This window comes from Meles meles, chromosome 7 (genome assembly GCF_922984935.1).
Source record: "Meles meles chromosome 7, mMelMel3.1 paternal haplotype, whole genome shotgun sequence".
NCBI lineage: Eukaryota > Metazoa > Chordata > Mammalia > Carnivora > Mustelidae > Meles > Meles meles.
Genome location: NC_060072.1, coordinates 87,785,533 through 87,800,652, shown reverse-complemented (window position 1 = coordinate 87,800,652; position 15,120 = coordinate 87,785,533). Strand labels below are relative to the sequence as shown.

Below are 15,120 nucleotides of genomic sequence, written 5' to 3'. Positions count from 1 at the left end.
TGTCTACTTTGGAAAATAGAGTTTATAATCCCAGCGCAATCAGTACCATGTTAGAGAAATACTCATGGTGCTGGGGGAGAATTTAGGAGGATCTATGCCATGGACTATGCCATGTGAGGAAGACTTCCCAGAAGTGGTGCCTGACTAAACCCCAGGGACAGATCGGAATTAACTAAGCACAAGGGGCAAAGAAGTGGCAGAGGAAGTGACACAAGCACAGCATGGAGACATGAGGACAGGCACACTTGGCATTTGAAAAGATAATTGTCGGGCGCCTGAGTGGCTCAGTGGGTTAAAGCCTCTGCTTTTGGCTCAGGTCATGATCCCAGGGTCCTAGGATCGAGCCCCGCATCGGACTCTCTGCTCAGCAGGGATCCTGCTTCCTCCTCTCTCTCTGCCTGCCTCTCTGCCTACTTGTGATCTCTGTCTGTCAAATAAATAAATAAAATCTTTAAAAAAAAAAAAAGATAATTGTCACATTCACCAAGATGGAGGACTCAGGAAAAGAAACAGGTCAAAGGGTGAGGGGTAAAGAGAGGAGAAAGGAGACTTCAGCCTTAGACAAGGATGAGTTTAAGATGCCTATAGAATTCCCTGGTGGAATTCCAGGTAAGGAGATATCTGGCTAGAGTTATAGGGTATGAGTCGTCAATAGGCAACTGGTGGGTAAAACCAGAAGGTAGATGACATCATCTACAGGGAATAGGTGAGTGAGCAAAGAGGACCTAAGATGGAACCTTCAGGGACCCCAGCAAGGAGTGGATTGGGGGAGGAAAGGGAACAGAGGAAGAGAAACCTGTAAAGAAGACTGAGGAGTGGCCAGAGAAATGGGAAGAAATCCAGAAAAAAAAAGGGAGGGTATCTCACAGTAACCATGAAAGGAAGGGATTATTAAAAGGGGAGTGGTCAGTAATGTCAAATGTTATAGAAAGATCAAATAAAATAAAGCAGAAGTGTCCATTGCATTTGGCAGTTGAGGAAAAAGGATGCAAACAGATAATTAAGGAAGAAAAAATAAACATATGAAAAAATGCTTAGGGGAGCCTGGGTGGCTCAATGGGTTAAGCCTCTGCCTTTGACTCAGGTCATGATCCCAGGGTCCTGGGGTCGAGCCCCGCATTGGGCTCTCTGCTCAGACAAGAGCCTGCCTCTTCCCACCCCCCGCCGCCTGCCTCTCTGCCTGCTTGTGATCTCTGTCTGTCAAATAAATAACTAAAATCTTAAAAGAAGAAAAAATGCTTAGTTTCACTAATAATAAAAAAAGTAAATTAAAGTAGCCATGAGTTGTAAGTTGTAATCTAAACAGTTGGCAGATTTTTTTTTTATTAGATAATATTCAGTATATGAGGAAATAAGAATGCTCATACACTGGTAGTGATAGTACAGTAACCATACTCTACTGTTCTGTATCTTGCTTTTATTTTTTTTTAATTTTTTTTAAGATTTTATTTATTTATTTGACAGAGAGAGATCACAAGTAGGCAGAGAGGCAGGCAGAGAGAGAGGGGGAAGCAGGCTCCCCGCCGAGCAGACAGCCCGATGCGGGGCTCGATCCCAGGACCCTGGGATGATGACCTTAGCTGAAGGCAGAGGCTTTAACCCACTGAGCCACCCAGGCACCCTGTATCTTGCTTTTAAACACATAATGTGCTTTTTGATATCTTCCCATGTAAATATATATATTTATAATATCTAAAAAATATATATAGTATATAGAATGGGGCGGTTGAGAGCATATGTGCCAAACTGTTGGCAGTGGCTATCTTGATGGGAAAGGGTAGGAAAGTCAAATGAGGAAAATTAGAGTACGTATCCAAGGCATGATACATTTCTATATTGATTGTGACTTTCCTTCTCCCCCAGTAAGTTTTTTTATTACTTTATTTTCTTTCAGACTGAGAGTGACTAGGTGAGGAGAGGGGGGCATGGTGAAGGGCAGAGGGAACAGGAGAGAGAGAATCTGAAGCAGGCTCCATGTCCATCGCAGGGCCTGACTCTGGGCTCAATCCCACAACCCTGAGATCATGACCTGGAACCCAAATCAGGAGTCGGATGATTAACGGACTGAGCCACCCAGGCACCCCTCTTACTACTTTTGTAGTTGAGAAAATAGTAAGTTAAAAATAAGATAGTAAAATGAAAATGTTGAAGAGGTCATGGGTAGTCTTGACTGGAGCTACTTCAGAAGTGTTTGGGTGGTAGAGGGAGCAAGAGCAGAGAGCACTCAAGTGCAAACAGCAAATACAGACAGTGCTTTCAAAATCCTTAACTACAAAAATGCAAGAGACAGCAGTCACTGGAGGAACATACAAAGTTGAGGAAGCGTTACCTTTTTTTAGCAAACTTTTTATTTTGAAATAAATTTCAGATTTACAGTAGAGTTTTAGGATAGTACAGAGAGTTCCCATGTATCTCCACCTATCTCCCCCTAATGTTAACATCTTGCATAACTCTCAAACATTTATCTAAACTAAGAAATTAACTAATGCAATGTTGTTAACTAAACTATAGAATTTATTCAGATGCACCAGTTTTTCCACTAATGACAGAGGGTTGCTTTTAAGATCCACCAGAAGCGGGGCGCCTGGGTGGCTCAGTGGATTAAGCCGCTGCCTTCGGCTCAGGTCATGATCTCAGGGTCCTGGGATCGAGCCCCGCATCGGGCTCTCTGCTCCGCGGGGAGCCTGCTTCCTCCTCTCTCTCTGCCTGCCTCTCTGCCTACTTGTGATCTCTCTCTCTGTCAAATAAATAAATAAAAATCTTTAAAAAAAAAAAAAAAGATCCACCGGAAGCCTGAATTTTCTCCTGAAGAACAGGGAGAAATATCTATATGCATTTATAGAAGTGACTGACCAGATGAAATACTTATATTCTGCCATGGAAAGCAAGTTAGAGAAACATTCATTTATTCCTTCCATAGGCAGTGGGATCAGGTTACATGATAGCCTCGTTTTCCAGAAATTTACTTTTCCCTTTTTCTTCCTCTTCCACTTACATCTAGGAAACACAAACACAGACCATTAATACTGCCATCAGTTATATTTTCAGGTTCCTTTCAAACATATAATATGCCGCTTCTTGAAATCTGTACAATTTGGGCACTCATCACCATAATGACTGGCTACCACTTTTCTGAGAAGCTCTCAGCCTAAGAATTTCTTCCCTTCCTTGGGGGCTGTACGTCCCGGTAGTCTGTGTTTGCAGCTGCCCTCTGTCTTCTACCCAACATCCTCAGCTTTTAAGATGAAGCTACCCCTGACAAGATTTCAGCACTAAAGTTCATTTGACCCAGCCTCTTCATTTGAATGGTGGAATAACAGAGACCCAAAGAGAGGAGAGGACTTATTCACAGTCATACATCTCAGATGGGCAGTGCTAGGACACATCCCAATTCCAAGTCAAAGGCTCCAGCAGAAAACACATTGTGTTGCATTTCCAAGTTGTATCTAATCAGGATTCAGGAAGCCAGTTATGGTCCAGAGGCAAATCTGCCAAGGTTCCCAGCCTTGCTGGGTAGAATGAACAGCATGCTGGATGTCACACTTGAGAGAGGAGGCTGTCGTCATGTAGCAACCCGTAGGGCCCTTGAAAACTTGCAGCCTCCATGGCTTCCCATTGCCTCTTCCAGGAAAATATTTGGGGAAAAGTTAAAACCAACTGGAATTTCGCCTTACTGTGTGCCCCACACCCCCACTCTGGAACAGTGGAGACTAGATAGAGAATAGAAAGAACAGTAAGAGACTCTAATCCAAGTACAGGACTTGGGAGACGACTAGATACTGTGATTGATCATTATGAGGTGTGGCTGGAGTAGTAGGGAGGACCACCCACTTAATCTTAATTGTCACCACTTACTGGGCGCCTGTTTATGTCCAGTACTACACTACATGCTTTAATATAGGCACATCTGTTCTCCACAATAGCCCAGTATGGTAGTTTCCAGAAATTAAACTTGCCCAAGGTCACTTGTCGAAATTAAACTTGCCCAAGGTCACTTGTCGAAATTAAACTTGCCCAAGGTCACTTGTCTGGGTGGGGCTGGAATAGACTAGGAACACGTGTTCGTTGTAGAATGTGGAAATGGCTTATAATCCCTTCTCCAGTGGTAACCCAGGCCATCTCAATACAACACTCTTGCCATTGTGCGGTCCAGACTGCTTTCAGCTATTGCTTTTATTCTGTACCTTCTTGCTTCTTTTCCTTCCCCAGGACTGGAGTCACTGCTTCTTCCCGGTTTTTGCTCTCCTCGGGTCCTAAAGACTGGCATGCCTGGCATTGCCTGGATATGCTGCCAGAAGGGATTTCAGGGTGTGGGGCTTTTCATGCTGTCAGACTGCACAACCCCTTTTATCCCCACTTAAAGACTTCTGAATGTGTACCCTTAAGAACTCCTTTTAATAAAAGAGCACACTTACTCCTTGTTACAGTGCCCCCAAGGGATGTCCTCCACCCAGGCCCTTTTTGGGACACTCTCTGTACTCTGTTCCACAGATCCTTCTCTTCGTGGTCATCCCGAGTAAAGTAGAAGTGGTCATTTTTGAGCTACTTATAGTAACATCAAAATGTTCTAATATTCTGTCGATTTTTGTGACAGGAAGATGATGTATAGTTCTATTTTGTTTTCATTTGTGTTACATAATGAATACAGATGCCCATAATCCACATCTGTTAACATCCTGATGTCTTTTCTTCCAGACTACTTTTCTATGCTTATAAATATACATTTGTATTATAAAGTAGGATTATGTGGTCTTAAAAAAATTTTTTTTGAAGATTTTATTTATTTGTCAGAGAGAAAGAGCACAAGCAGGGGGAGCAGCAGGCAGATAGAGAAACAGACACCTGCTGAGCAGGGAGTCCAACTCAGGACTTGATCCTGGGACTCTGGGATGATGACCTGAGCTAAAGACAGATGCTTAACCAACGGAGCCACCCAGGCATCCCTGTGGTCTTCAAATTTGCTTTTTTCCACTCAAAAGTATCTTATGAGCATCTTTCCATGTCAGTAAATATACTTTCCATGTCAGTAAAAATGATTGCTGAGAAAAGTAGAGTCCAGTTACCAAAGCAAAATGCCACTTAGAGTGGCAGGGCTCCTGTTCGGGCTGGGCATGGGCACGGCAGGTACAGCTGGAGACCCAGATGACTCATCCATTGTGTGGCAGGAGGTAACATCCAGCAAAGCATGCTACGGGTGATAAGGCAGCACCAGCGTCCAGTTTAATTCTTTTCCAACAAGAAGACTCTTCACACTTTCTGTATTTCCAATCCATTCATTCTTCCACCAGTGAATCATCTTGTCAGTAAAGCTTTAAACACTAAAATCAAGCAGTTGTCCTCTGTAAGTTTTTTTTTTTCAGACCTGGGTACTATTTGATGAAGCAGCTCCTGCAGTGTCTTCAGGAGAGTAATAGGGTGAGAGATTTAATTCCCAATATAGCTGCTAATCCTGTTTAATTCCCGGAAGTCTTTCAGTCCTAGGTGGTTTGTCCTTTCTTTTTTAGTTGAAAGACCAGTGAGTCACAGACCACAGGAACGGAGGGCACGAAGGTACTGGAGTTCGTGGCTTATTGGGAGGTGGTGCTGCTCTGTTTATTTATAGGAACGCTTTCAGAGTATGGGACATTGAATTTTACTTCGTCAAGCATGTTTCCTCTGTTATCGTGGAACAGCCCTGGCAGTTTCTAGGTTGTTTCAATTACATGTATCAATTAATTCCATTTTGACCTAGGTGAAAGTGACCTCTCTCAGATGTGTAAGTGTGTGTCTTTCAATCCAGAAAGTGGGTAGTAGTGTTTTCATATGCAGCCTGGATATTTGTCTACCAGAGGATCTGTGAAATAGTAAATTTTCTGACAACTGAGAATTTACACATGGACAGACATGGAAAGAAGAGCAGAGGGGGGGAAAAAGAGGATTAGGTTCTTGTGTAAAAATAAAATTTGTTCTGTGCATGTAGATTATGTCAGATATGATGAACTACCATTTATGCGAATACATGTAAAAGTCTGGTGAGTTCTCTCAATTTCTACAAACACTTTCAATCCTTGATGATACTATCCACAATTACAGAACTGTATAGTTTCAGCCATACTGCATCTTTGTCATATTTAAAAGAAAGAAAACCCCAGCAGGATTCCCCATGTAATTTTGTGGCATGTAATGATGAACTTGTATTAATGTATATCTGCGGGTTTAAAGTGTCCAGTATTTTGCTTCCTCTTTCTTGTTTTCCTTATTAATCTTTGGATAAAAATCCCTTGTTTCCCATGTAACTATCATTAGATCTGGGCTCTCCTTTCTTCTCATTTTGTCCTTATAAGGCTATCCTGTTTTATCACTTCCTGCTTCAGCTCCTGACTTTTTCTCTCTTCCCCTCTCCGTCTCCCGTCTCCGGGCTGGATGCTTTCTCCATGTGGCAGGGCTGTAACTGTTCACAGCTGTCTGAAACGCCAGTGGACCAGGAGCTGCTTAGAGTTCTAACTTTCATTTTACAAAGAACAACATGTTTGAATGTTTCACCAGGCAAGTTATAACTGGCACTGACTTCTTGTTCTTCTAGAACACTGAAAATCTCCCCCAGCACTGCAGGAGGGGAATCCTGACTGTGTTAAAGAAGAAGTGGGAGAACCCAGCCCAGGGCACAGAGTCTCACACAGACGCCCTGCAGAACGGCAGCGCCGAGGTCAGACACGGAGGCAGCGGTCCTGCGGGTGACTTGTCTAGAAGCTCTGCCTCTGAGGCCGAAGCTGACCAGGAAGGAAGAGCCCACCCCAGACCTAGACTCGGATCTCCTCCTGAAGCTCTTACTCAGTGTCTGTATCCCCGCACTGAGGCCAGTGAGTGTCTTAAAGACCACTCGAAAGAAAGTAAAAAAATGGAAAATTGTCTAGGAGAATCCAGGCATGAAGTAGGAAAACCTGAAATCAGTGAAAACACAGAAGCCTCAAACAAAATAGAGAAATACAATGTTCCGCTGAACAGGCTTAAGATGATGTTTGAGAAGGGTGAACCAGCTCCAACCAAGGTAAGGATTGGGCCGGTGGCAGGCTTGAAAAAGCCAGTTCACGTGATTTAAACAAAGCTGTTTTTCTGATCTAGACAGTTCAAGTGGTGGCCAGTACGTCTTTTGATTCAAAATTAAATGAATTAACGAAAAGTCTCGAATTATTTACATAGATGCTAAGGTTTGCCAATCTTTGATCCAGTTTCAAGTGAAACTTACACACTGGATTCAGGTTAATATCTAGAAACAAAGAGTTTGATGCCGATTGGATTTTGTGTTTTTGTACACGTGCCCTTTTAATTTGTCTTCCTGTGCCTTTTGTCATTTGTAGCTTTGGGGGGTGGAATTACTGCTGAATATCTCTCCGCGTGGACACAGCTGCAGGCTGAGTGTTAAGGCCAGAGTTTAACATTAAGACTGAGGCTCAGTTGTCTCTTTGCTAGCTGACTCCTTCTCTTCTCAACTTCCTCATCTGTGCCTTCCAACAAATGTTTTCTATCAGCTAAAATCCTCTCCCAGGAAAAATCAATGAGGATAGCCAGACTAGCTGTAGCCTTCAGGAGTTTTGACTTGCAAATGCACAGGATTGCATTTTCCTACAACTGCTAATGAAATTTGATCCTTCATGTGGATTGCAGACCGGGTACCCAGAGGGAATTACTTAACTAGAAAATGAGTTACATATGCGGGTGACTTATAACACAATCCAGGGGCTGCAGAACTGGTAAATTTTTCCAGTTTTCTCATACTTTCCTGCATATCTGGCTTTGTACATGGGGATGGTTTGTTACAACAGTCTTTATAATGAAATAAACAGATCTGACAGGAAGCAAAGCCCTCATTTTCTCTAGATTCCATCTAGATGGGAAAGCTGAAATTTTTTAAGCTAAATATTTGGCCCAGATCCCTACATGTGTGAAGTAATGGTATAAGACCTTCTTTCTGAGACAAAAAACTCGATAACTCATCCTCTTAATCTTCAGTTTTGTTTGACGTGACTTAGTTTATCTCTTCCCATGACTTACAGTGCCTGTAGCTTTCCTGCCTAGGAAAGTTCTTGGGTGTTTAAAGGATTGTCTACTTCGAGGATATAGTAAGAATTTTTAAAGGTTTGCAAACCGAGAACCCTTTCCTGTGCATGAGTTTTAGCTCTATTTTAACATTAAAACCAGTTGGCAAAAGATGAAACCACAAAGTGGTTTTATGACTTTCCTTAAACTCTCATCCCTCTCAATTTTTAGTCCTCTAGGCCTGCCAACTCCCTCTTTCTCCTTTATGGTCTTAATTTAAAAAAAAAAAAAAAATTTTTTTTTTTTTTTTTTTTTTAATTTAAATGGGAAGAAGAATTTTAAGTGGAAGGGAAAAAATGTCAGAACTCCTAAATAGAGAGGAAGGGGTTTTGTTGTGACTCAAAGCACCATTGTAAGCCTCCTCCTCAGAGACCCTGTTAGGGGCAGGACCGCTGATGTCATGCCAGAACACACAATGTCGATTCAGTGCAAAAGCCTGGTGCATGTCGAAACTGGCCTAAGGTAGGAAATGACTGGGATTGCAGCAAACAAAAATGCTGATTATGTGTAAGGATCTGGTGAGAGACTTTTTTCTCATAAATGTCTGGCGAGAGATGGGTCAGAACAAGCCTATCACTTTGTGGCTCGTCAGAGTAGAGAAAGACTCCTCATGTAAAGAAAGATCCTTCTAGCTCTATCTAATAGCACAGGGCAGGTAGCCTGATTGTTAATGGTATAGGAAGATGGGGGTGTGGAGGGAGAGTGTCTAAGATTGACCTGGGCTTTCTTAGGTGCCCCTTAAAACTTCCTGATTAAATAGTCATTTGTCACTTAATGGACTTCTTAGTAAAACAGAGCTGCCCTTGGTTTTATAGCTGTTTCTAAATAAGCATCCTGATCCATGTCTACATTAGCCTAAGGAATAATTCATTCGTTTGAAACTGTGTTATGGTTATTGTTAACATAATTTCAGCTTTAATATGGATAAGGCTTTAATCGGTAAGTTACATAATTGGCTCTTTGGAAGGAAGCTCTGAGAAATATGGTAGGGACACTAGAAATCTCTTTAGGAGCAAGAGTCTGCAAGAAAGAATGTATACCTCAGAGCTAACAAAAGAGTACCTCCGTGAGACAAGTAAATACGGTAGGTACAAATTGTGTGAATCTCTGGTTCCGTAATTAAATTTTAGAGAACTAGACTGAATCTCAGCTAACTAGCTGGGCAGGGTCAGGGAGCACATAGATAATGAAAGTAATGTTCTAATGTTGTGTCCCCCTAAATCTTTTTCTCAGTTATTTACAGGAGACAAAGTTAATTGGCTTGAGTTCCACTTTTCTTAGTCTCTCTTGCTCTCTTTTGCCTGAGATGGTTCTGTTCTTGTCCACTTTTCTTCCTGATCTCTGCCCTCCTATTTTTTTCTCTCCTTGTGAAATCTCATCTCTTTCCATGACTCCCAAGAGGTGAATCCCCAAACTAGATTCTAATCCTCAGTTCTTAACCCAAGCTTCAGCCTCATATTTCTGATTGCCTGCCAAATCAGACATCTCTCCTTGAATATCCCTTAGGCAGTCACATTCAAGAAGGCTAAAAAAGAATCCATTGTCTTTCCAAAAAAACCTGCTTTACCCCGGTGTTCCTTCATGCATTACCATGCACCAGATCTCTTTGTCCTTAAAACTTGAAATCAGTTCTCCCTTCTGCCTGCCTCCTCTTCCCAATCAGTGACTTACTAAGCCATCTAAATAAGCCTACCCTTGGGGTGTCTGGGTGGCTCAGTCAGTTGGGCATCTGCCTTCAGTTCAGGTCCTGGGATCGAATCCCCACATTAGGCTCCGCACTCAGCAGGGAGTCTGCTTCCCCCTTTTCCCCCCACTTGTGTTCTCTTTGTCTCTCAAATAAATAAATAAAATCATTAGGTAAAAAATAAATAAGGCTACCCTCCACACATCTCTCAAATATGGGCCATTCTATCTGGTATCATAGTATTGCTATGACCTTCCCCAACAGCCTCTTCTCTTTCTTCCCATGCATCCTCTACACTGTTGCTATTTATTTTTCTAAATAGAATTGTACATTACTTTACTCCCTCAATCAGAAACTTTTGATGACCCGGGGTACCAGCCAGGCAGTTGGTTAAGTGCATCTGACTCTTGATTTCTGATCGGGTCTTGAGATCCGAGATCAGGATCATGAGATCGAGCCCCATGTAGGGTTCCACACTCAGTGCAGAGTATGCATAAGGTCCTCTCTCTCTCTGCCCCTCCCACTCTCTCTCTCCCATTCTCTCTCTCTCAAAGAAATAAATAAATAACCCTTTAAAAAAATCTGAAGACTCAAAATTAACCCATATTCAATATTTGGGTCTTCCACAGTCTGAGCTCAACCTATCTTTCAGTCTCAGAGCCAGTCTTACACTTAAACCCTGGATCACTCCTCACTCTAAATCAGTCATGCCTAGCCCCCATTACTGCCTTCTGAGATCTTTCTCCTCAAGGTCAGTCAAAACTGGGAGACCTTACCTCAGTTTCTCTCAGATAAATTAACCCTTCTCCTATACCTATAGAATTTTCTTTTTACTTTCCTTAATAATCATGTACAAATTTGTATACTCCTGGGGCACCTGAGTGGCTCAGTCAGTTAAACGTTGGACTCTTGATTTCAGCTGAGGTCATGATATCAGGGTGGTGGGATTGAGCCCCCATTGACCTCTGCACTGAAGCGGGAGGGGGGTTCTGCTTGTCCCTCCCACCCTGCTCTTCCTTCCCTCCACTACCTCTCCTCTATCTCTAAAAAATAAAATCTTTTTAAAAAATTTGTATACTCCCAAAGTCTGTAATTTCTTTCAAAAAAGTAATGATGTTTTTCTTCCCCAATGGTTAGTACAATGACTTAGTTCTTAGTGCTTACTTAATAAAAGGAAGAAACAAAGCTTAGAGTTCAGACAGCTTATAAATAGTAAGAACTGATTAAGTGTTCTTCCTTACTTATTCTCTACTTTTAGTGAAGGGATACATCATTCAGGTCAGATAGTTTAGTTGAACATGACGGCTCTAATTCCTAACAGCAAATGAGCAGTGGGTGGATTAATAACAACCTACCATCATTACTAGGAAGAAGAAACATCCCCCTCCCAGCCCAGTGGTTTGTACTGAGGTGGTCTAGCTATCCTAACTTCATGTATATGTTGATCTGGATTTTAGATAGCTGAGATAACTATCCTGGACATCCTTTTATGAAAAAGATAGCTGATTAAGTAGCCATAACCAACATTTGGTTATCCTCATGTTGAGATTTGAATCCATAATCTTTAGAAACCAGGATGTGGGGGCACCTGGGTGGCTCAGTGGGTTAAAGCCTCTGCCTTCAGCTCAGGTCATGATCCCAGGGTCCTGGGATCAAGCCCCGCATCGGGCTCTCTGCTCAGCAGGGAGCCTGCTTCTTCCTCTCTCTCTCTCTCTCTCTCTCTCTGCCTGTGTCTCTGCCTACTTGTGATCCCTGTCAAATAAATAAATAAAATCTTAAAAAAAAAAAAAAAGAAACCAGGATGTGGTTATTAAAAAAGAATTAAGTACCTCTTCTTTTATGCCCTGGATTGACGAGGAGCACGTAAGGAGCATGTGACAGGCTCATTCAGTATCACTTCTTTCTGCTTGGTTCCTGATATATTTGGCTCACACAGTCCTTGGATAGGAAAGACCAAATATTTGGGTGACCTATTTCTGCCTTCATCACCTATTTAAATTACTATCTTCTGCTTTGGTCAAGATCGAACCACTTAGGTGTAATGCAAGAAAATAAGACTAGACCATGGATATCTGTTGATACTTTCATATAGATGTGGAATACTTCTTCTTCCATGAAATATTAACATTTTCTAGGAGAGAAGTTTGATAAAGGAAGAAAGGAGAGGAGAGTGTACATCCTTACCAAAAATCACTATTTCCTAAAACACATAATCTCACTCATTTGCTCATTTTTTGGAGACTAACCATGGATGGGAAGTCACAATGAGAAAATAATGATGTTTGTCCATAAGTGAAAAGAATTAAACTATTTAGACATTTTTTCTTTCTCCTTTCCCCCCCATTATTCACGATATATTTTCATGCTACCAGTTAGTCATATTTTAATTGTGTTAACTTGTCTTACACTACAAAGGCAAAACAGTACATTCAGCTAAAACAGAAGTATCTAAAATAAAAATGGAAGTTTCCCTTGTCCCAGCCCCTTTTTCACTTGTTTGCTACTTTTTTTGCCTTGGAGTCCTAAGCCCTTAAACTTCCCTTAGAATTTCTGTTCCTCGGGGCACCTGGGTGGCTCCGTGGATTGGGCCTCTGCCTTCTGGGCTCAGGTCATGATCTCAGAGCCCTGGGATGGAACCTGCATCGGGCTCTCTGCTCGGCAGGGAGCCTGCCTCCCCCCCCCCCACCTGCCTCTCTGCCTACTTGTGATCTCTCTCTCTGTCAAATAAATAAATAAATCTTTAAAAAAAAAAAAAAAGAATTTCTGTTCTCTTATCACCAGGCTCATTGTATGAGTGGCTAGCACCAAAACACCAACAAAATCCACACTTGTTAATATGAGAGTAAAACCGTCCTTCTTCAAACAGTCCAAAATTTTTGTGATTTTTTCATCATGTAATTTCCCAGAAGTGACATTTGGTATTTGGTTTAGTTTTCTGTAACTCATACAGAACAGTGTGTACATGTTGGTATCCTGGAGTAAGCCATTGAGAAAGGAAGGCAACCAAGCTGAAGTCTGATCTGTGTTCATTAGATATTTTGTCCATAGCCAACCAATCTAATCTACATCAAGGAAACAATTTTTATTTGTCTTTTGAAGAATGGGTAGGTGTCTGTAGGGAATCTGTACATTGATATAAAATTATCCATGACATTTTATTTTCTCCTTTCTTGGTTAGCAACTACATGTGTTCTCTTATCCACTTAATGTTATCTTAGTAACATTTTCTTCTGTGTCTTTAATGGCTTAAGTAAGTCATTTGAAATTATATTCCAAGAAGAATAAAATTCTGAGGATGTTTATAATTGCTATTAATTGCATATTTTTAAGCCATAATTTTAAGATGGACTTGAGGAAAGGGACTTGAATAACTGTCAATATCACTGTGGGGTGTTTCTGTTGAGAGAAAGAGTGAGCGCAAGCAAGGGTGGGGAGTGGGGAGGGGCAGAGGGAAAAGCAGACTCCCTGCTGAGCAGGGAGCCCTATGTGTGCTCCATACCAGGACTCTGAGATCACAACCTAAACCGAAGTCAGATGCTCAACAAACTGAACCACCCAGGCACCCCTAATATAGTCATCTTAACGTAGGGGAGTATATCTTTAGTTTGCTTATCAGCAGATCATAAATCTTCTATTGACCCAAAATTAGACCTCCAATAGATACATTGCTAGAGCTTTAAATATGGATACAGTAACTGGTTTTGTTAAATAAACACAAGAATTATCTTTGTTTTTTCTATCAATGCCATCTTTCTCATATGTCCTACTAAAAATAATTTTTTTTGCTGATTTATTATATTCATCCATGATTTATAAACTCCTTCTATAATTTCAAAATATAAGTTCACTGTTCTCAGTGTTATTTTGACTGGCCTCTTTCTAGCAGATCATTTCTGGTAAAGACGTCATACCAGTGTAAATTAAATTTTATTTACACTTAATTAGTAACTGAGTAATTCTTTCATCTTTCGTGGTAAGGTAGTAATGGGTCCGGGTGTAAGAGATGCTGATCATGCAATTCTGATATTTCTCACATTTGTTGCTCTAAGTGGCTGCTCTTGATATACCAGCTGGAGACCAGTCATCTCTTTTCTGTTTACTATTTATTTATTTATTTATTTATTTATTTATTTATCTATTTATTGTCAGAGAGAGAGAGAGAACAAGCAGGTAGAGGCGGAGAGAGAAGCAGGCTCTCTCGAGCAAGGAGCCTGATGCGGGACTCGATCCCAGGACCCTAGGATCATGACCTGAGCCTAAGGCAGCAGCTTAACTGACTGAGCCACCCAGGCTTCCCTTCTGTTTACTTTCAAGACAACTACTTACTGGTTTTTAGCCGGTTTCATTACAATAAAACATTTTGAAAAGTTAGCAACAACAACAACAGAAATGAAATGTCAAAGGGGCACCTGGGTGGCTCAGTCAGTTAAGCCTCTGCATTTGGTTGAGGTCATGATCTCTGGGTCCTGGGATTGAGCCCCACATCGGGCTTCTGCTTCTCTCACTCTCTCTCCACCTCTGCCTCTTCCCACTGCTCATTCTCTCTCTCTCTCTCTCTCTCATAAATAAAATCTAGAAAGAAAGAAAGAAAGAGAGGAAGAAAACAAAAGAGGAAAGGAAAGAAAAGAAAAATAGAAAGATAGAAAAAAGAAAGAAAAGGAATGTCAGAGGACTGGAATGTTCTGTAAGCAAAGTTGGCTCCATGAAGTTTGGAGTGGTCAGAAAGACTTCACTTAACCCCTCAAATATGACCTCCTTTATCTTTGTGGAATCAGACTCACTCCTAGATTAGACAATATAGGTATGTATATCCAGATGAATATTTTAGTCATTTCCTCTAGTCTTCTAACTCATTAATGAGTTACAATGAGTGAAAAATCCCTATTAATATCTTTGACATAAATCCTAAAACTGTACAGGAGTATAAGGTTATTTAACCCAGCTCACTGCTCTCAGAATATTAAAATCCCAAATTTGCAGATGGAAACAGCAATCAGAGACATTAACTGACATGCCCCATGTAATTGGCTAATTAATATCAGAACAAGGACTGAAATTGTTTAATGACCTGTCTCTACCATGTAACAGTGTCTTCATTAATATTGTAATAACTGTTTATTTTTTTTATTTATTTTTTTAAAAGATTTTATTTATTTATTTGACAGAGAGAGATCACAAGTAGACAGAGAGGCAGGCAGAGAGAGAGAGAAGGAAGCAGGCTCGCTGCTGAGCAGAGAGCCTGATGCGGGACTCGATCCCAGGACCCTGAGATCATGACCTGAGCGGAAGGCAGCGGCTTAACCCACTGAGCCACCCAGGCACCCCGTAATAACTGTTTATTAAGTAAAAACAATTGGCTA

The 15,120-nt window shown here is 41.3% G+C and overlaps 1 protein-coding gene across 5 annotated transcripts in view; it reads left to right on the top strand.

The window, feature by feature from the left end:
• Nucleotides 1-15,120, top strand: part of LIMA1 (LIM domain and actin binding 1) — an 88,590-nt gene that overhangs the window by 47,020 nt on the left and 26,450 nt on the right. For all 5 annotated transcript variants that reach the window (XM_046011321.1, XM_046011323.1, XM_046011320.1 and 2 more), the window contains one exon: nucleotides 6,563-7,027. In XM_046011321.1, the coding sequence (XP_045867277.1) occupies nucleotides 6,563-7,027 (465 nt within the window). The remainder of the gene's footprint in view (nucleotides 1-6,562; nucleotides 7,028-15,120) is intronic.